Source organism: Mustela putorius, unplaced genomic scaffold (assembly GCF_011764305.1).
Source record: "Mustela putorius furo isolate JIRA1106 unplaced genomic scaffold, ASM1176430v1.1 tig00003845_pilon_pilon_pilon, whole genome shotgun sequence".
Taxonomy (NCBI): Eukaryota; Metazoa; Chordata; class Mammalia; order Carnivora; family Mustelidae; genus Mustela; species Mustela putorius.
Genome location: NW_025421998.1, coordinates 13,582,118 through 13,601,028, shown reverse-complemented (window position 1 = coordinate 13,601,028; position 18,911 = coordinate 13,582,118). Strand labels below are relative to the sequence as shown.

Here is an 18,911-nt window from a genome sequence, read left to right as displayed (position 1 = left end):
AATCTGTCTATGTCATTATATTTGAAGTGGATTTCTTGTAGACAAGCATCTAGTGGAGTCCTTGTTCATTTTTTTTAATCCATTTTGCCAGTCTCTGTCTTCTAGTTGGTATATTTAGATCACTTGTATTTAATGTAATTATTGATATGCTGGGGCTTAAGTCTAATATCTTGTTCTTTATTTTCTGTTTATTCTCTTTTTCATTTTTCTGCCCTCTTTCTCCTGACTTCAGATGGGCTTTTAAGCCTATACTTTAGAATTTCATATTTTTATATAGTATTTTTGGTCATATTTTTGTGTTTTTAGTAGTTGCTTTCAGTCTTTTTTGTGCTTATCTAGGTATGATATTCTTTATCTACATTTCATCACAATCTACTGGTATTGCTATTTTATGAGTTCAAATGAAGTGTAGACAGTGTATCTTCCTCTCTATCCCTTTATTGTCTTCATTTAAAATAAAATTGCCTTAAATATTTTCTCTACGTGTTTAGAACCACATCAGACAGTGGCATAGTTTGGCCTCAACCATCAGCCCTAAGTTAAAAGACCCAGGAAGAGAACGGAAGTCTGCTTTATTAACCTGTCCTTTTTATTCCATGTTCCTCCTCCCTAATGTCTAAGATCCCTTCTGATGTCATTTCCTTTCTCTGTAGAGAATTTTCTGTAGCCATTCCTGTAAGTGACAGACTCTTTCCATTCCCTGCAACTGAGAATGCCTCCATTTCTCCTTCATTCCTAAAGGGCGTCATCCCTGGACACAGGTCTCTGAAAAAGTGTGCACCCGTGTTCCCCTGCACTCCGGCTCCTGATGAGAAACCCTCTGCCTTCAAGCGGTTTCTCCCTCCTTTTACTCTGGCTGCTTTCAAGATTTTTTCTTTGTCTTTAATTTTGAGCAGTGTAATTATGCCATGTTTGGCGTGGTTTTCTTTGTGTTTCTCCTGGGCGTTCACCCTGTTCTTCGATCTGTGGGTTGAAGTCTCTGGCCATATTTTAGGCATTTCAGCCATTATTTTCCAGGTCCCTTTTTTCATCTTCCCTCTCCCTCCTCCCCTTCTGGGATTCTTGTGCACAAACATGAAGGCTTTTGTTTTACGTTCATGTCCCCAAGGCTTTCTTCATTTCTCTCTGTTGTTCACATTGGTTCATCTCTATTGTTCTGTCTTCAGGGTCCTTGGTCCTCTGACCTTGCCTCTGCCCTCAACCCCACCTGCCCACTTTAATTCGGGTGATTACATTTTGCAGTTTCAGACTTTCCCATTTGGTCCTTTATGCATCTTCGGTTTTTGTAGACACTCAGTTGCCCACTGTTCCTGTCATATTCTGAGTGCTTACTGAAGTGTCGAGGATAGCTCCTGGAGAGCCCTAAGCAGGTAGTTCCAGTGTCCGTGCTACTGGAAGCTGGTTCCATAGGTTATCTTTCCTCATTCAGTCTGAGTGATTCCTGGTTCTTGTTGTGAGGGATTCTTTTATAGAAACCGGGATGTTTGGGTATTATCAGACTTAGAATCATACTCCGATGTCTGTTACAGCAGGGCCTGTCTAAACACTGCCATTGGAGGGAGGGGCCCCAGTGCCCATGGACTCCGCTGATGCTGGGATGGGGAAGTGGGCTGGTGCATCCACTTCTTGGGGAGCAAGTCTGGGCTCCCTGTTGGGCCTTCCCTGAAACCCTGTGATGGAGCTGGATGCTGGAGTGCCTCGCAGCCTGCAGGGGTGTGACTGGGCTGCAGCGTGTACTGCATATTTGGGCAGAATAGAGTGGTCATTGTCTGAATTCTCGGCCCTGCTCCGCTGCCCCTTTCCTGACCCTTTAGAGAGAGTGGCTTTCACTGGGGCTCTTTTTGTCTGTATCTGGAAGAGTTCTCAGGTTGCTTGTTCTTTGCCCCAAGTTTGGGGTGTGAGAGCCCAGAAGGAGATCTGGGGGCCTTGTTGGCTGGTCAGCCTTCTTCTGCACTGTGTTTGTTTTACCTCTGGTGTCTGGGCTTTGTAGTTGCAGTTCGTGGGGCACAGTTAGAAATATGTCTGCTCCACCTTCCCGGAAGCAGGTGTCCAAAAGTCAGTTTCTTCTGTGACTAAAGAACGTAGCCATAGGACAGCCTGGGACTGGTCAGTGCAGACTGACAGGGCGAGGAGCCGCGCACATGCTGGGTGGGTCCTACCATGCTGAGGCTCTCTAGATCAGCGCATTTCCAACAGAGTATGCATGCCTGTTCTCATCATCTGGGGAAAATGCCCCCCATGTGATCCTGACTGTCCTCCGTAAATAACACCAGCTAGCTGGTGAGCTCCCAGAGCCTCAGCAGAACTGTGTGGTGGCCTGACCTCATTCTGGATAGAACAGCAGGAAAGGGGTGCGTGCCTTTCCCCAAGCCACTGCTGCTGACACTGCCCCAACATGAAAAAGCTTGCCAGTTTGCATTTGTTTCAAGAAAGCCAAAAGGGTTTAGGAAATAGAATTTGCTTTTAAGACTTAAAAAATGTGTGCTAAAGCGTTAAATGCATTAGGGCTATGGTCCCCATGGCAGCTTGGATGGGAACACCTGGACTTTCCTGGTCCCCCCATGACCGATGACCTTGACGGGGTGTCAGCCCTGGAGTGGGGCCTGCAGATATAAGACCTCCTGGGTTCTGCCTGCCACAGCCTGAGGCTGACTCCCGGCCCTCTGTTCCGTCAGCATTTAGGCCAAAACCGGGACAGAGTGTGACCTTGGCAGCTGGGTGTCCCGGGCTGTGGCCTGCTGGCGTCCGGCATTTTGGTGTGACCCCCACCGGCATGAGCTCTCAAGGTTGGCAGGAGCCCAGTCTGCTCTGTCACCCGGCAGTCCTCCAAGCCTTTTACTCGTGACAGTCACTGTGACAGGAAACAAAACCATCATGCCCGAGGAGGAGCCCTTCGCCTGCGTTTGGGTCAGTTTGAGATCCGCTGTCAGAGGAGGCGCCTGCATAGCGGGCACTGTGGGAAGTGCTGGTGACTAGTCCGTGGATGTGTGTTAGCGGGGGCTGGGGGGCCTGCCGAGTACCCCGTGCAGGACAGGTGCAGACGGGCGGTTCGGAGAGGGGGCGGCCGTCACCCCTGCCTCCATCCCCCAGCTGCCGTCCTGTCCTCACACAGGACGCAGGGCTCCCCCACGCCAGCTCCTCAGTCTCTGCCTATGCTCCTTCCTGAACTACTTCTCCTTTGCTCTCCGATCCACTCACCAGTGCCTTCCAAGTCGAATCTGTGTGTCCGGGACCTTGCAGTGCATCTGTTTCTGAGTTAGGATTACGATGCTCAGGACTGACACACGTGTAACATGGATTTACTCTTGTTTAGCTACAGTGCTGGCAATATTCTCAGCTTCTGTTTGTTGTTCAAGTGTGTGTTTCTGGCTGTAAACTATTACTTATTTTCATGTATATCAGAGATTTTTATGAATTTTTTTCTTTTCTCTTTTCTGTCCTCCGGGGAATCCCTTCCCCTTTCCTTAAACTGTGGCCTCTGTGTGGCTGTGCCCGTCTCTCCACACCCCTGCAGGGTTCTACGGCCTGGACGAGTCTGACCTGGACAAGGTCTTCCACCTGCCCACCACCACGTTCATCGGGGGGCAAGAGTCGGCGCTTCCTCTGCGAGAGATCATCCGGCGGCTGGAGGTGAGCATGCAGCGGCGGGCACAGTGGTGGTGTGCGCTTGCCGGAGCCTGTGTTGACGGGGCCTCCCAACAGGGTGGTCATTTCTCTTGGGACTCTCACATTTAAAAGTGTAAGAAAGGGGAGCTTATTTGCTCTCTTGTAGGTAAAAATTCATGCTTTTTATTTTTACCATCCAGCGCAGAGGAGAAAAAGTGTCTCTGTGCGTTTGGGTCCCATGGGAGCTTATGTCCGGTGTGGGGGTTCCCAGCACCCGTGCTCTGCCAGCTGGGACCGGGCGCCTTGGGCTACGGCTGGAGCGGGGCTCCCCACTCCAGACAGAGGTCTGTCTGCTCTCCCACCCTTCCTCTGTTTTCTTTCCCTTCGCCTTTCGGGACCTGGTTTGCATGGAGCTGCGTCACGGGGCTCTGCTGCCGGCCACCTTGTCCGGCCCCTCATCCATAGAGGGTGGGGGGGTCGGTGCCCACGCTACCTAGTAAGACACACAGAGGAAACAAGAACTCTGGCATGGGGTTCCCCAGAAGGGAGCATGCTGTCACCCAGCGCGCTGTGGGGCACGTACTCTGGACCGCAGGCGGCACCTGGCGTTCCTGGCAAGCCCCAGCTGCACGACTCCCAGCAGCGGGGCTCTCTGAGCCAGGCACCAGCACTGCTGCTCACACCCCAGTCCGGGACTCGGGGGTTGATGAACGGGGACCTGCTGCAGCCAGTGGGGTCTGGTCAGAAAAGCAGAATCCGATTGCTGGTGTCACTCGTGGCTGTGGTGGCCTAAAAAAGTCTGAGTGTCTGTTGGGGACATTGTCTTTAACTTGTGACAAGCGTCCCATGGTGTCAGTATTTCAGCTTGGCCCTCATCACTTCCCCACGGGCTGTTGGGGAAATGAGGAGACTTGGAGACCTCGTGCCAACATGATGGTGTGGACATGGGGAGGGGTGTGGGCCTCGGGGAGGGATGGGGAGAGGTGGGCAGGATTACCCAATGGACCTACCCAGGACCAGCATCATCCTTTTCCTCCCTTTGCGCTGGCCTCACCACTGACAGCAGTGTCTAGACCCGCTCTGTCCAGCGTGGCCAGCAGCCCCTTGGGGCCGCTGAGTTCTGGAAGCACACAGAATATCTGAGTGACTTAAGTACCAGAGAGAGAATGTTTTGATACATTGACCAAATAGAGTCTGAGAGTTCCTTCATTCATATTAGAAAAATGTAAATTCGCCCCATGATCATGTTGTTTTTCTGGGACAATAATGAGCTAGGGGTTCCCCTGGTCTGGACCCCAGAAACGGCACCCCTTGTAGACCAGTCCTTCTCCGGATAAGTCTGTCCGTGTCACGTTCCCAGGGCATCTAAGCCCCACCCACAGGTGTCCCAGGCATCTGGTGCTGGTGTTGTCTGGAAAGCAGAGCTTGGACTGGTCAGCAGGAGAGCTGGCACAGTGCGCTTGCCCCTCCTTCCCTACCCCTACACAGTCTCCAGTGGGAAGCTCAGCCCTTCTTCCAAGCCAGAAACCTTAGGGGCTTTCTGGCCCCCTCCTCGGGGCACCTTCAGCACTTTACTTCCCGCAGAGCAGAGCGGGGCTGTGTAGAGCCCCCTGCTTGACCTCCTCGGCCTTGGTCCCCGTGGTCCCGAGCCCAGCCTTTGGAGGGCCAGAGTCTGATGGCTCTCACTTTCAGCCCAGGAGTCAGGCTCTGGCTGGGGGACCTTGGCCGTAGCTCCCCCGGCCCCAGGGTGCCCACGTCCCAGCCTGTGTGCTATGCTCATGGCTTCCAGGTATTTGGGCAAAGTTGCTGACCATGATGTGTGTGTTAACACACATGTGTGCACACCAGGTTGCTGGCATGAGCCGCTGGGACCGCGGGCCGGCTCGGGCCACTGGGAGCAGCTGGGGCAGGTGTGGCTTCGAGTTGCCCTCACGCTGTGTCCTGCTAGATAGAATCCGTGCCTGGAAAGGCATGACCTTTTCTCCTGGGGACTGAGCCAAGAACAGGAAAAACAACACATGACCCAGGGCCCTGTAACTGTGAGTCCAAGTCAATAGCTAAACTTGTGCTCCTGGTGGTGGATGCACACTAGTGTCTGCAGTTTCCACCTCCTAGTTTCCTGCCAGCCCCTAAGTTGTTCAAGTCGGGGAAATGCTGCCCCTGGAGTACAAGGAGCCACCTTCTCCCTCCCCATCTCTCTGCAGATTTCTCCCCTCCCTTCCATCTTCCCAATTTTCTCCCTCCCCCGTCCTTCCCTCCCTCCCCCCCTCCTTTCCCCTCCCTCACCTCTTCCCTACTTCTCTCCCTCCCTCCCCTGCTTCCCTCCCCCTGTCCTCTCCCTTCCCTTCCTCCCTCCCTCCTTCCCTCACCCATTCTGTTCCCTCCCTGCCTCCCCTCCCCTGTCCTCCTCTGCTTTTCCCTCCATCCCTTCACCCCCACCCCACGTTCCTCCCCCCTCATCCCCTCCCACCTTCCCTCCCCTTGCCTGTCTCCCCTCCCCCCATCATCTCTCCATCCCCTCTTCTCCTCCTGCTTCCCCCATTCCCCTCCCCTTCTCTCCCCTACCTTTCCTCCTCTCTTTCTCTTTCCTTCCCCCTTCCTCGAGCTCCCTCTGCTCCCTCCTCCATCTCACTCCCCTCTGTCCTGCAGCCCAGATTTGGGCCCCAGGAAAACCTTTTCAGACTGGCAGAGGAGGAGGGCTCCTGCTCACAGGCCCTCTGGCTGGGCCATGTGACTTCTCCTGCGGCCCAGTGGACTTGGGACCATGAAGCTCTGGCAGCAGGAGCCAGTCCTGACTGGGAAGTCAGGAAGTCAGGGAGGACAGCCCGGCAGGCCAGGCCGGCCCCCAGACTTCCTGCACTCCTGGTGACATGTCTTCAGAGAGGCACCAAGGCTCTTCCAGCCCCACTTCTCTTCATCCTTAGACGCAATCTTCCTCTCTAGGCCGGGATGCTGGTGTGTATAGTGCTCGGTGGGTACTGTGAGCTCAGGCAGACCTTCCTTTGTTTCACGATCATGGAGCCACCTGCAGAGATGCCCACCCTTGCTCCGAAGACCCATGTGAGGGGTCCAGGGCACATCCCCGTCCTGCACCTGGCCAGCCGACTCCATGTCTCTTGTGAAAACCAGCAGAATACAGATGCACCCCCCGAGCAAAGCCTGGTGGTCTGAGTGCGCAGGCAGTGCAGCTGCCGGAGATGGTTTGGGGAGTCTCTAAAGCCTCCCTCTGCCACACCAGGGTGTGTCCTTCTTTAACTCCAGAGCTGATGTGGGGTTTGCTGTCACCCGGACAGCTGTGGATGAAGGAGGACAAGGGGCCCTGTTCACCTGTCTCAGGAAGGCGCGGGCCCCTGCGAAGGCCGCACCTGAAGCCAGGCGCTCTTGTGGCTTTCCTGTCCTCTCCCACTCTAGCTTCTTTTGCACTGAGCCCACGCATCCCACAGGACACAGGGCCGCCTTCCCAGCTGTCACGTGAGCACCATGGGTGGGACACAGCTGCCCTGCTCAGGGTCCTCTGTTTTGTAATGTGTGCACTCACACTTCTGTGGGACCCAGGCCTCCCAGGAGGGGCCAATTATTAAAAGCAGAATTTAAAATCTAAACAACTAGGAGTCTTGAGTGGCCATTGTGCTCTGTCATACATGGGCAGCACGGGTCCCTTCTGTCTTGTGGCACTGGCCACAGTCTAACCTTGAGGTCAAGGAAGCTGGCTTCCCAGAATCGTCCGTCCTTTGGCTGGTGCCTCCATCTTCCTGACACAAAGGAAAACCTTGGCCCCACGGTTCTTACTGTCCCCTCCCTGCTTGCCAGGCTCAGCATGACCCGCCAGACCTAGGCCGCGACCCGGGCTGCAGCTGGCCCCATTGCCTTTGGAAGGGAGGACGCTTTTCCCGCCAGCTTTTGGGCTGGGTGGGCAGTCGACACCACGGGGGGAGCAGCCCTTGACGGGGAGGGGTGTGTGTTGCACAGATGGCCTACTGTCAGCACATCGGTGTGGAGTTCATGTTCATCAACGACCTGGAGCAGTGCCAGTGGATCCGGCAGAAGTTCGAGACGCCCGGGATCATGCAGTTCACCAACGAGGAGAAGCGGACCCTGCTGGCCCGGCTCGTGCGGTCTACCAGGTGCGGGCTGCGCGCTGTCTGGTCTCTCCCCGGGAGGGTGGGCAGCGGCGCCAGCCCAGGTGACATGGCGGTCCCTGGCCAGGTTTGAGGATTTCCTGCAGCGGAAGTGGTCGTCCGAGAAGCGCTTCGGTCTGGAAGGGTGCGAGGTTCTGATCCCCGCACTCAAGACCATCATTGACAAGTCCAGCGAGAATGGGGTAGACTACGTGATCATGGGGATGCCCCACAGGTGCGTGCCCGCTGCCCCGGTGACCATGCCCACCGGTCCCCAGCACCCTGGCCTTGGGCTTACCTGCCTCTGTGTCCCAGGGGGCGGCTCAACGTGCTTGCCAATGTCATCCGGAAGGAGCTGGAGCAGATCTTCTGCCAGTTCGATTCCAAGCTGGAAGCTGCTGACGAGGTGAGGCGCGTGTTTTCTTCTCGAGACCCACCCCGCACCGAGACCCTTGGCCCCAGACCTCCCCCACCCGAGACCCTCGGCCCTGGACCCCTACCACCCGAGACCCTCAGCCCCACCCTCACTCAGGACAGTCACCCCCTGGCAGGAGCTGGCTGCCTCCACTCCATCACATGGGTGGTGGCCCCTGGGTCCCGGTCCTCCCACTGGGGACACGGCCCTTCTCCTGGGGCCATGGGTGGGAGCCTTGGGAAGAAACCTTCAGGAATGGGGGGGATCTGGGAATAGAAATAGCACAGAGCAAAGGGGTCGAACGCCCAAGCGTCCCCTTCATCCCAGGAGTAAAGCCCTGTCTTTGTGTGCCAGGGCTCTGGGGATGTGAAGTACCACCTGGGCATGTACCACCGGCGGATCAACCGCGTGACCGACAGGAACATCACCCTGTCGCTGGTGGCAAACCCATCCCACCTGGAGGCCGCGGACCCCGTGGTGATGGGCAAGACGAAGGCGGAGCAGTTCTACTGCGGGGACACTGAGGGGAAGAAGGTAAGGCGCAAGGACACTGCACCCTCCAGATGGTGGCAGCCCTTACGCCTGCTGTGAGACGTGCGGCCAGGAGAGGCCGGGGAGCCCGCGTGCTTGCCAGGCTCAGGTTTTCGGGAGGGCTCTTTCCCGGTGCAGACAGCCCGCCCTTCGAGCACCCACCTCTGTGTGGGAGCCGCTCTGACCCTAGCCTACCCCCAACCATGGATCCAGACCCTTCATGCCTGTCCTCGCCACTCGTTCAGAAGTCTGACAGTTAGCTGGTTTCTGCTCAGCTGAGAGCTCAGGGAGCTGGAGTCTGTTTCACGACCTTCCACGTCTCAGAAAGCTTACATTCTCTCTGTGCATGTGACTGGATTTGTTCTGTGACCTGGGAGAAGACAGGGCCTGACTCAGGTGGGCCCTGGGATGTTTGTGGGGATGCAGCCCCCGGTGCAGCAGGACGGTCAGCTTACTGGGGCGCCATGAGATGCAAGGAGCGCCAGGCCCCGTGGTGTCAGCACCCAGTACCACACTGAGGGAGCCTCGGGGACAGCCTTGCCACCTGGCGAGGGCCCCAGTGTGGCTTCCCCAGGCCATCTAGGCGGGAGGCTCCCCAGAGCACCCGACAGCAGGAGGCCGAGCGTGTGTGGAGAAGGCTCTGGCAGGACTCTCGTGGCCTTCCTACCTACCCCTCCACGGAGGCCCCTGCACACACCCGTCCCAGGGAGCATCCCCGCAGCCAGAGGCAGGAAATGCAGGGTTCTGTTCACGAGATCCAGATTCTGCCCCTGGAGAGGACAGGGGAGACTTTTTCCTCCTAGCAGGGGCTGCGGGAGCGGGGTCTCACGGTCTAGGATATGCCTGTGCATGTGGAGGGAAGACAGCACAGCACAGTCGGTTTGCACACGGCAGCATTGCGTCCTCCTATGAACGCAGACCCTGAGCAGCACCAGCCATCCCTGCTGGGGGCACCAGGCTCCTGGAGAACCGTCTCCTTCCAGGTTGTGTTGGGGCCACCGTCCAGACAACACGGGGCCCTCACACCAAGCGTGGGACAGTGGGAGCTGTACTGTGATGAGAGTCAGGCCCGGGGGGTGAATGAGACAGGAGCGCGAGCACATGGGAGTGGGAGTAGCAGACGAGAGGGGCAGGCTCTGGCGGAACACCAGCAGATCCACGTAGGAGGGACACCTAGCAATGCCCAGGAGAGGCTGCTGCGGCCACCGGGCAGGGGTTAGTGAGGAGCAGGACCCAGAGGTTCTCATGACCGAGGGGTAAACAGTGAGTGGAAGGGAGACATTGTCCAGGTGAGCACAGGGACGCCCTCCAGCAAGGGGCAGGCAAGCTGGGGCATCACCCAGTGTGGAGCGCACCTGTCCTGGGTCTGGTCACGAAGGCCTGTCCAGGCTGTGGAGACAGGAGAGGGAAGAGCTGCTCCTGGTTGGAGCCCGGCCAGCACTGCTCTCCTGCTGGGAGGGTCCCACAGGCCATGCCCGGTGTGGCATCCGTGGGCTCCGCAGCAGACGGTGGTGGACTGGCCGGTATGCCACTGGAGCAGGGCAGGGCCCAGTGGGGCTGGGGGGGTCTTGTGTTCTTCTGCCACTTTGTTTTTATTTATAAGTTGGAAATGATCTCAGAATGCATTACTTTTGGAAAAGCAAATTGCGACTCAGCGTCGGTGTGCCTTATGGCCGTGGTGAGCCGGGCTGTGTTGCATCTGGGGTCTCCTTCGCGTGCCCGCAGGTCATGTCCATCCTCCTACACGGAGATGCTGCCTTTGCCGGCCAGGGCATCGTGTATGAGACCTTCCACCTGAGCGACCTGCCCTCCTACACGACTCACGGCACTGTCCATGTGGTCGTCAACAACCAGGTAACGGGGGCCCCAGGGCCAGGGAGCCGCAGACCTCCTGAGGACTCTGTGCTCTGCGGCCGTCTGACGCGTCTCAGTTATTTAGGACAGTTCTCGGGCTCTAAAGGTGGCTCTTTTATAAAAGATGGGGACAGCGCCAGAAACATGTTTTTAAAAAGGAGAGATTTGGGATGCCTGGGTGGCTCAGTTGGTTAAGCAGCTGCTTTCAGCTCGGGTCATGATCCCGGTGTCCTGGGATCGAGTCCCACATCAGGCTCCTTGCTCAGCGGGGAGCCTGCTTCTCCCTCTGCCTCTGCCTGCCTCTCTGTCTGCCTGTGCTCGCTCTCGCTCTCTCTCTCTGACAAATAAACAAAATCTTTAAAAAAAATAAAAAATAATAAAAATAAAGAGAGATCAGTGGGTTGAGCCAATGCCTTTTTGCTCAGTTCATGATCTCAGGGTCCTGGGATCAAGTCCCACATTGGGCTCCCTGCTCAGTGGGGAGCTTGCTTCCCCCTCTCTCTCTGCCTGCCTCTCTGCCTACTTGTGACCTCTTTCTCCCTCTCTCTCTCAAATAAATAAAAATATTTTTAAAAACGTAAGACAGAAGAGAGATTTTGACCCTGTTACTGAAGATGGTGATGTGACCTTGGTGTGTTATCTTCCAGCCCCACGAGCGTATAGGTGGCTATCCTTCTTTAAGGAACCCTGCGTGTTCTTCCCGTTTCCTACTCCTTTCGCTATTTTCTCATGGCCTTATATGCTCTTAAAATACTAATTTTAAAGATTACATATATTTTTTCTTTATCTGAGGGAGAGTGCGTGCACATGCACATGAACGGGCCTGAGGGCCCAACAGAGAAGCAGCAGGTCTCAATCCCAGGAATCTGAGATCATGACCTGAGCCAAAGGCAGACGCTTCACCGACTGAGCCCCCCAGATACCCCTTAAAATACTAATTTTAGGGGCGCCTGGCTGGCTCAGTGGGTTAAAGCCTCCGCCTTCGGTTCAGGTCATGAGCCTGGGGTCCGTGGGATCGAGTTCCACATCGGACTCTCTGCTCAGTAGGGAGCCTGCTTCCCTCTCTCTCTCTCTGCCTGCCTCTCTGCCTACTTGTGATGGGTCTGTCAAATAAATAAATAAATAAATAAATCTTTAAAAAAAAAAAAAAACTGTGAAGCAGGGACAAGCGTAAAAAGACAGTGAGTATTGTCCAGGCTGACAAGGTCCCGCTGTAGAAGAGAGGTCACGTTCGTGGAGCTCAGGCATGACCGCTGTGGTATTATCATACTGTGTCTGTCTGAGGCGTTTCATAGAAGTCAGGAAATGCAGGTTGTTCAATTATGAATACAGAATTTGTAGTACATTGACAAAGTAAGGACTGCTGTGAAGGCTTTAACTTTTCCTTTCTAAGAAACTTGTAATGTTAGCTCCTCACGTTAAGTGAGCGAACTGCCAAATTACGAATGGTGTCAGAAGTTTTAAATATGTGTTACATGTACATGGGCAAAGAAAACATCAAAATATTTATGCTGCCGCTGGCGGAAAGATACGTAGCTTTGTTTAAATTACAATTTTTTTAAAGATTTTACTTATTTATTTGACAGAGATCACAAGAGGCAGAGGTGGGTGGGGGGCAGGCTTCCCATTGAGCAGAGAGCCCGGTGCGGGGCTCGATCCCAGGACCCTGGGATCATGACCTGAGCCGAGGCAGAGACTTTAACCCACTGAGCCACCCAGGTGCCCCTAAATTATAATTTTCTTATACTTCCAAACTGTGTGTTGGACATGCATGAAGTTCATTTGCAGAATAGGAAACAATAAAACAATAAAAAAAAAAAGTCCTGAACGGCTGCCTGGGGACTCCGGAAGGCGGGCACAGCCAAGTGGCCACTGGCTAGTGGCGCTGCGCCCGGCCCCGCCCAGCAGCGCATCCTTTGCAGATCGGCTTCACCACGGACCCACGCATGGCCCGCTCCTCACCCTACCCGACGGACGTGGCCCGCGTCGTGAATGCCCCCATTTTCCACGTGAACTCGGATGACCCAGAGGCCGTTATGTACGTGTGCAAGGTGGCAGCCGAGTGGCGGAGCACCTTCCACAAGGACGTGGTGGTGGACCTGGTGAGCGGCCTCTGTGTGCGGGAGAGGAGGGGCGGCCTCCAGCAGACTGACTCGCAGTGCTGCTCCCCACATGGGCTCCCACACACCACAGACCCGCCAGTATCCAAGGGCCTTCCCGCGGTCCCCTGGCCGCCCTTCTCCAGGGCTCTTGAGGCCCCAGCCTGGGTGAGCCAGACCAGGAAAGAAGGAAGCTGGGGTCTTGTGCTGGGTGTCCCCAGGTCCCTCGTTTCATCTGTGACAGTGACTCAGCTGTGAAGGTCTAGACTGTAGGGGAGGTACGCTGGGGCGCCGTGCAGGAGAGCGGGCAGGTGCCGGCGGGCCCCTGATGCCCATGTGTCCGCGCCGTGTGCAGGTGTGTTATCGGCGGAACGGCCACAACGAGATGGACGAGCCCATGTTCACGCAGCCGCTCATGTACAAGCAGATCCGCAAGCAGAAGCCCGTGCTGCAGAAGTACGCCGAGCTGCTGGTGTCCCAGGGCGTGGTCGACCAGCCTGAGTATGAGGTGTGCCCCAGCTCCGGCTCACGGAGGGTGGGGACAGGCTTGCAGGGACAGGTCTCCGACTCCAAGCAGGCCTATGGCCGGCAGACGCGGCTGCCCGGACCAAAGACTGTGACATGGCCAGCTGTTCCCGGGCCTCAGAGCTGTCATGCACCTGGGGGCCCTGTGCAGGGCACCCCTGACGGCCACACCGTGCCCGCCCCTGCAGGAGGAGATCTCCAAGTACGACCGGATCTGCGAGGAGGCCTTCGCCCGGTCCAAGGACGAGAAGATCTTGCACATCAAGCACTGGCTGGACTCGCCCTGGCCCGGTGAGCGGCGGCCCCACCCCCACCCCTCCCTGCCCCCACTGAGCGAGCAGCCCCACCTGCGCCCCTCCCCCACCCCCATCGCTGGCCGTGGGCCCCATGTGGCAGCCACGTGTCCGCTCACCCCCTGTCCTAGGCTTTTTCACCCTGGACGGGCAGCCGAGGAGCATGACCTGCCCATCCACGGGCCTGACGGAGGACATCCTGACGCACATCGGGAACGTGGCCAGCTCCGTGCCTGTGGAGAACTTCACCATTCACGGAGGTGAGGATGCCCGCTGAGCCACGGGGCGGTTGGGCCCCATCGGGGAGGACAGGGCAGGACACCAGGGCCGCCGGCGGTGCTGCTCTGGCGGCAAGCGGGCAGCTGGTGAGCGCTGCGCCTGCGCAGGGCTGAGCCGGATCCTCAAGACCCGTGGGGAGCTGGTGAAGAACAGGACCGTGGACTGGGCACTGGCGGAGTACATGGCCTTCGGCTCGCTCCTGAAGGAGGGCATCCACATCCGCCTGAGCGGCCAGGACGTGGAGCGCGGCACCTTCAGGTAACACCCATAACCCCCTCAGGGTTCTCATGGCAGCGCTGAGCGCGGCGGACGGAGAGGAGGGCTCTGGGGTTTCTCGGGAAGAAACCGGTTGGCCCGGAAGCAGCCTTCCCCTGCTCTGACGCGGGCCCTTCTGCGGAGCACGTGGCCGCCTCTCGGGTCTGCGTGTCAGGGCAGGGCGCAGCTGCACGGCCCCCCTAATCTGTGTCGTGCCTCAGCCACCGCCACCACGTGCTGCATGACCAGAACGTGGACAAGAAGACTTGCATCCCCATGAACCACCTCTGGCCCAACCAGGCCCCCTACACCGTGTGCAACAGTTCACTGTCCGAGTACGGGGTCCTGGGTGAGTGCCCCGGCCCTCGGGCCCTCCTCCCGCAGCCCCACCCGCCACCTGTTCCCACCCCACCCCCCACTCAGTCCGCTCTTCTCCCGCCTCCTCCCTCTGCAGGCTTTGAGCTGGGCTTTGCCATGGCCAGCCCTAACGCCCTGGTCCTCTGGGAGGCCCAGTTTGGTGACTTCCACAACACGGCCCAGTGCATCATCGACCAGTTCATCTGCCCAGGACAGGCCAAGTGGGTGCGGCAGAACGGCATCGTGCTGCTGCTGCCTCACGGCATGGAGGGCATGGTGAGCCCCACGGGCCCTGGAAGCTGGCGGGGCCGTTGCGGTGCGCCCCATCCCCAAGGGCCAGTGTCAGGTCCTGCTGTACCTCTGCCGAGAAGCAGGAGTGCCAGCTTACATGCCCCTGCTCTCCTCGCTGTGGAGGCCCTGTGAGAGACCATCCCAGGACAAGGCGTCGGAAACCCTGCAGAGCCGGGGTGTGGGCCCCTCCACACTCTGGGGGAGGGGACAGGGTGGAAGAGCCAGCGGGTCAGTGCAAGTCAGAGTTTATCAGACAGAAGTGACCTGAGTCCAGGCAAGTGCAGCTCCCACTCTGCAGAGCTCCTGAGATGTAACTTTTGTGTGTGGTTCCAGGGCCCAGAACATTCCTCTGCCCGGCCGGAGCGGTTCCTGCAGATGTGCAATGATGATCCAGACGTCCTACCGGTGAGCCGGGTGGCGGCAGCACACTGGGCCTCGGTGACATGTAGGCAGCTCCTGCCGGCCCCCGAAGTGAGAGTCCCCATCCCGCTGCCGTGTGAGGAGCAGCTGTGTGCGCTGGGTTCAGGCAGACGCCTTAGAGGAGGGAGCTCGGGCAGCTCTGGGCTGGTGTCGATGGAGCTGTACGACTGGGCACAGTAACCGGGGATCTGTTTCTATAGCAAATCTGACTGGCCCGTGGTAGAACCGGGTGCAGATGTGGCCCTGGTCTGCAGAGGAGGGGCGGGATGGAGTGGGACAGAGAACCCAGAGCATGAGCTCCTGGCGGGGTCCCTGGGGCAGCCCCGTGGCAGGGGCTTAGTCCGCTGGCCTCTGGCCTCTCCCTCGAGCCGCAGAACCTGGAGGAGGCCAACTTCGACATCAACCAGCTGTACGACTGCAACTGGGTGGTGGTCAACTGCTCCACTCCCGGCAACTTCTTCCACGTGCTGCGGCGCCAGATCCTCCTGCCCTTCCGGAAGCCGGTCAGTGCGGGGCGCCCCTGCCGAGCAGGGGATGGGTGTGGGAGCGGGTGGTGGGGGGTGGCGCAGGGTCCTGGCCAGCAAGCTCCGGGCAGGGTGTGGAGTGGTGAGGAGGAGGCTGTGTGAAGGGCCCTGGCCCTGGGTGGGGACCCCACGGAGAGGCTGCGGGCTGTCTCCCAGGCACAGGGGTAGGGGCCCCGGGGCTCAGCAGCCTGGGACACGTCCTGGAGGAGCGCGCGTGCAGCTGAACGGGAAGCAGCATCATCCAGGCCCCTCCTGCCCACGGAGCTGGAGGCACAGTACCAGGTCTGAGGCGCGCAGGGGCCGTCCTCGCCATCGGGTCCCCGGGTCCATCGCGGGCTGTGCTGCTTCCTTCCAGCTCATCATCTTCACCCCCAAGTCCCTGCTGCGGCACCCCGAGGCCAGAACCAGCTTCGACGAGATGCTCTCAGGTGGGTGTGGGGCAGGCTGCCGCTCCGTGGGGCTCAGGGCCTGCACCCGAGGGTCTCACCATGGCTCTTGCTGCCTTCCTTGTCACTGGGTGAAGACCAGTGACCACCACAGCCAACGAGTCGGGGCTTGCTTATGACTTGCTCAGAACGTGCGTCTTGTGTCCCCCCGGGTCTGCGGCCTTCACCCGGGCGCTCCCCTGGCCTTGTTTAGAGGTGGGGAAGCAAGCCTAAGCTCAGGGTGCCCCGGCTGCCTGACCGCTGCTCCCAGAGGGTATCCTCTGGGGCCCTCAGCATTGAGACCCCACCTGGATGGCAGGCCGCGGACACATCCTCGGGCTCCCTGGGCCAGGGGAACCCACCTCCTCCCAGCCGTGGAGCCCCCTTAGTCATCAGTCACGGTGAAGCGCTCCTTGGTTGGTTTATCGTTGTTGTGCTGGAATCACATAAAATTAAAACGTCATTGTTTCTGCGTGTGCGGCCACTGCGCGTGATGCGTGCCCCCACAGCGGTGCGGTCGTCTCCAGAGCTCCTGCTTTCTGTACTCAGAGGTCCCAGGTGTACATGCGGCAGGTGGCCCTGGGTCTGCTCGTGCAACCATGTCACGTTCTCCAGGGCCGCCCACGTCACAGCAGCTGTCAGGACTCCCTCCTGCTTTAAGCTGGATGAGAGCCCAGCATGTGGATGAGCCTCTTGTGTCTGTGTCCATCAGAGGACATTGGTCGCCTCCACTTTGAGCTGATGAGCGATGCTGCTGTGAGCATAGGTGTGCGGGGTCCCTTCGAGAAGCCACATTCGGTTTGTTCACGTGTATTCCCAGAGGTGGAACTGTGGGCTCGTGTGGTGATTGTGGTTTTAGGTTTTTGATGAACCTCTGTAGTATTTTCCCCAGTAGCCGTGCCTTTCTGTTTCCCTACCTGCACTCACGAGGGTTCCAGCTTCTCTACGTCCGAGTCAGAAACAAAAACCAAGCTCCAACAGCCATCCTCCAGCCTCGGAAATCATACTTTGCAGGGGTTTTGATACCTGCTGACGAGTGGTGGGGAGCCTCTTCTCCTGAGTCTGCTTTAGAGAAGTGTCTGCTAGTCCTTTGCCTGATTTACGGCCGAGTTGTTTGCATTGTTGTTGAGTTTGAGGAGTTCTTTCTGTATGCCGGATCCAAACCTGGCATCGGTTCGGATGCAGCTGCTTTGTCCCATTCTGTGTGCTGGATCCTTTGTTTTCTTTTCTTTTCTTTTTTATTTGAGAGAGACCGATTGACAGGGAAGGGCAGGGGGAGAGGAAGAGGGAGAAACAGGGTTCCTGGCGAGCAGGAAGCCTGATGCGGGACTCAACCCCTGGGACCATGACCTGAGCCAAAGGCAGAGGCTTCACCTTCTGAGCCACCAGGTGCCTTCCCAACCCCTGTGTTGTCTCTGGTGCACAAAAATATTTAAAATTTCATGAAATCTACTTTTCTCTTTTGTTGCTGGCCATCAGCATCGCTTCCAGGAAATCGCTGCCACATCCACTGTCACGATGTGTTTCCTATATTTTCTTCTAAGAGTTTGAGTGTGGCAGCTCGTGTTTTGGAGTCATTAGCACATTTTGGGTTAATTTCTGTGTGGTGTGAGGGTTCCTCCTCTGCAGATGGATGTCCAGGTTTCCCAGCATTGGCAGGAAGGTCTCCCTCCTTCCCCACCAAGCGGCCTGGGCTCTGTGTCCACGGTCTGCATGTCTCGGTGCTGGTGCCTCATGGCCCCGGGTGCTATGGCTCCGGGCCGGGTTCTGAAGTCGGGAACCAGGCCTGCAGCTTCACTCTCGTGTTCTAGGGCCGCTCTGGCTGTTCGAGGTTCTTCGAGATTCCGCACATTTTAGGGCGGATTTCTCTGTGTCTGCAGAAGACGTCACTGGGCTTTGGGTCAGACTGAATCCCTAGCTCGCTCTGGGGGCAGTGGACATCGTGACTGCCGCTTCCTGCCCCCGGGGGAGCACAGACGCCGCTCTCTGTGCTCGTGTCTTTCATTTCTTTGGTGGCACCGGGCAGCAGGAAGGCAGGGTCTTCCCTGTCTTCATTTATTTGGCATTTGTTCCTTTTGACGCTGCAGCAAGTGGAGTTTCTTGTGTTCGGGTCGGTCTTTGCCGGCACAGAACCGCATCTGAGCTCTGAGTGTTGGCTTTTGTATCCTGCATCTTTGCTGAGTTCATTTATTCTAATTTGGGGGTTTTCTACATGCCAGATCACATCATCCACACACAGAAAATATTTTCTTCCTTTCCAATTTAGAGGCCTTTTGTCTTCTCCCCCAGCGGCTCCGGCTGGGACTTACAGTACGAGGCCGGATGGGGGCGGTGATGGGGGCCTCTCTGTCTCTTTGCCGATATTAGGGGAGAAGCTCAGCCTCGCACCACTGAGTAGGACGCTTGCTGGGGCCTTCCTATCTGGCCTTCCTCCCGTGGGGACAGGGTCCCCTGTGGCACAAATGTGCATGTGCGTGCCAGTCACGAGGGAGACCCTTTTATGGGTGCCACTTGCAGGATGCAGCTTGTTCCCCTCGCGGGGCCCGGCCCTGCTGGCAGGACTCCTGAGTACTTGTTTGGCTGTGCAGAAGGTGTCGGTGTTTGCGAGCTTGTGGGGAGTCTGACTGAGTGGTCGGCGGCCCTGGTCTTCTGGGATGAGCTGTTGGGAAAGAAGGAACTGGCACCACTTGCAGTCCAAGGCTGGCCTGGCCTGTTGTGCACTGTGCACAATGTGCTGCTCGAGGCTCTTGGTCTGGGAGGATTCGAGGGCATCTGGGGCTGGTGCGCACCGGCAACTGCATGTTGTGGCGTCAGTGTGGGTCACAGCCCTGCCCCGGGGGCCCCGACCGGGCACGACAGCAGTGGGAGGGCCCTGGGTGTCCTCCGCCAAGTCCTGAGGGAAGCTCCGGCCGCGGGGAT

The 18,911-nt window shown here is 57.5% G+C and overlaps 1 protein-coding gene across 5 annotated transcripts in view; it reads left to right on the top strand.

Moving 5' to 3' along the window:
- Positions 1–18,911, top strand: part of OGDH (oxoglutarate dehydrogenase) — a 53,122-nt gene that overhangs the window by 32,509 nt on the left and 1,702 nt on the right. For all 5 annotated transcript variants that reach the window (XM_004739456.3, XM_013059746.2, XM_013059742.2 and 2 more), the window contains 16 exons: positions 3,515–3,630; positions 7,576–7,730; positions 7,813–7,959; positions 8,040–8,130; positions 8,494–8,673; positions 10,396–10,524; positions 12,447–12,626; positions 12,979–13,131; positions 13,337–13,439; positions 13,573–13,701; positions 13,828–13,978; positions 14,197–14,324; positions 14,430–14,608; positions 14,957–15,028; positions 15,418–15,546; positions 15,923–15,995. In XM_004739456.3, coding sequence (XP_004739513.1) covers positions 3,515–3,630; positions 7,576–7,730; positions 7,813–7,959; positions 8,040–8,130; positions 8,494–8,673; positions 10,396–10,524; positions 12,447–12,626; positions 12,979–13,131; positions 13,337–13,439; positions 13,573–13,701; positions 13,828–13,978; positions 14,197–14,324; positions 14,430–14,608; positions 14,957–15,028; positions 15,418–15,546; positions 15,923–15,995 — 2,115 coding nt within the window. The remainder of the gene's footprint in view (positions 1–3,514; positions 3,631–7,575; positions 7,731–7,812; positions 7,960–8,039; positions 8,131–8,493; positions 8,674–10,395; positions 10,525–12,446; positions 12,627–12,978; positions 13,132–13,336; positions 13,440–13,572; positions 13,702–13,827; positions 13,979–14,196; positions 14,325–14,429; positions 14,609–14,956; positions 15,029–15,417; positions 15,547–15,922; positions 15,996–18,911) is intronic.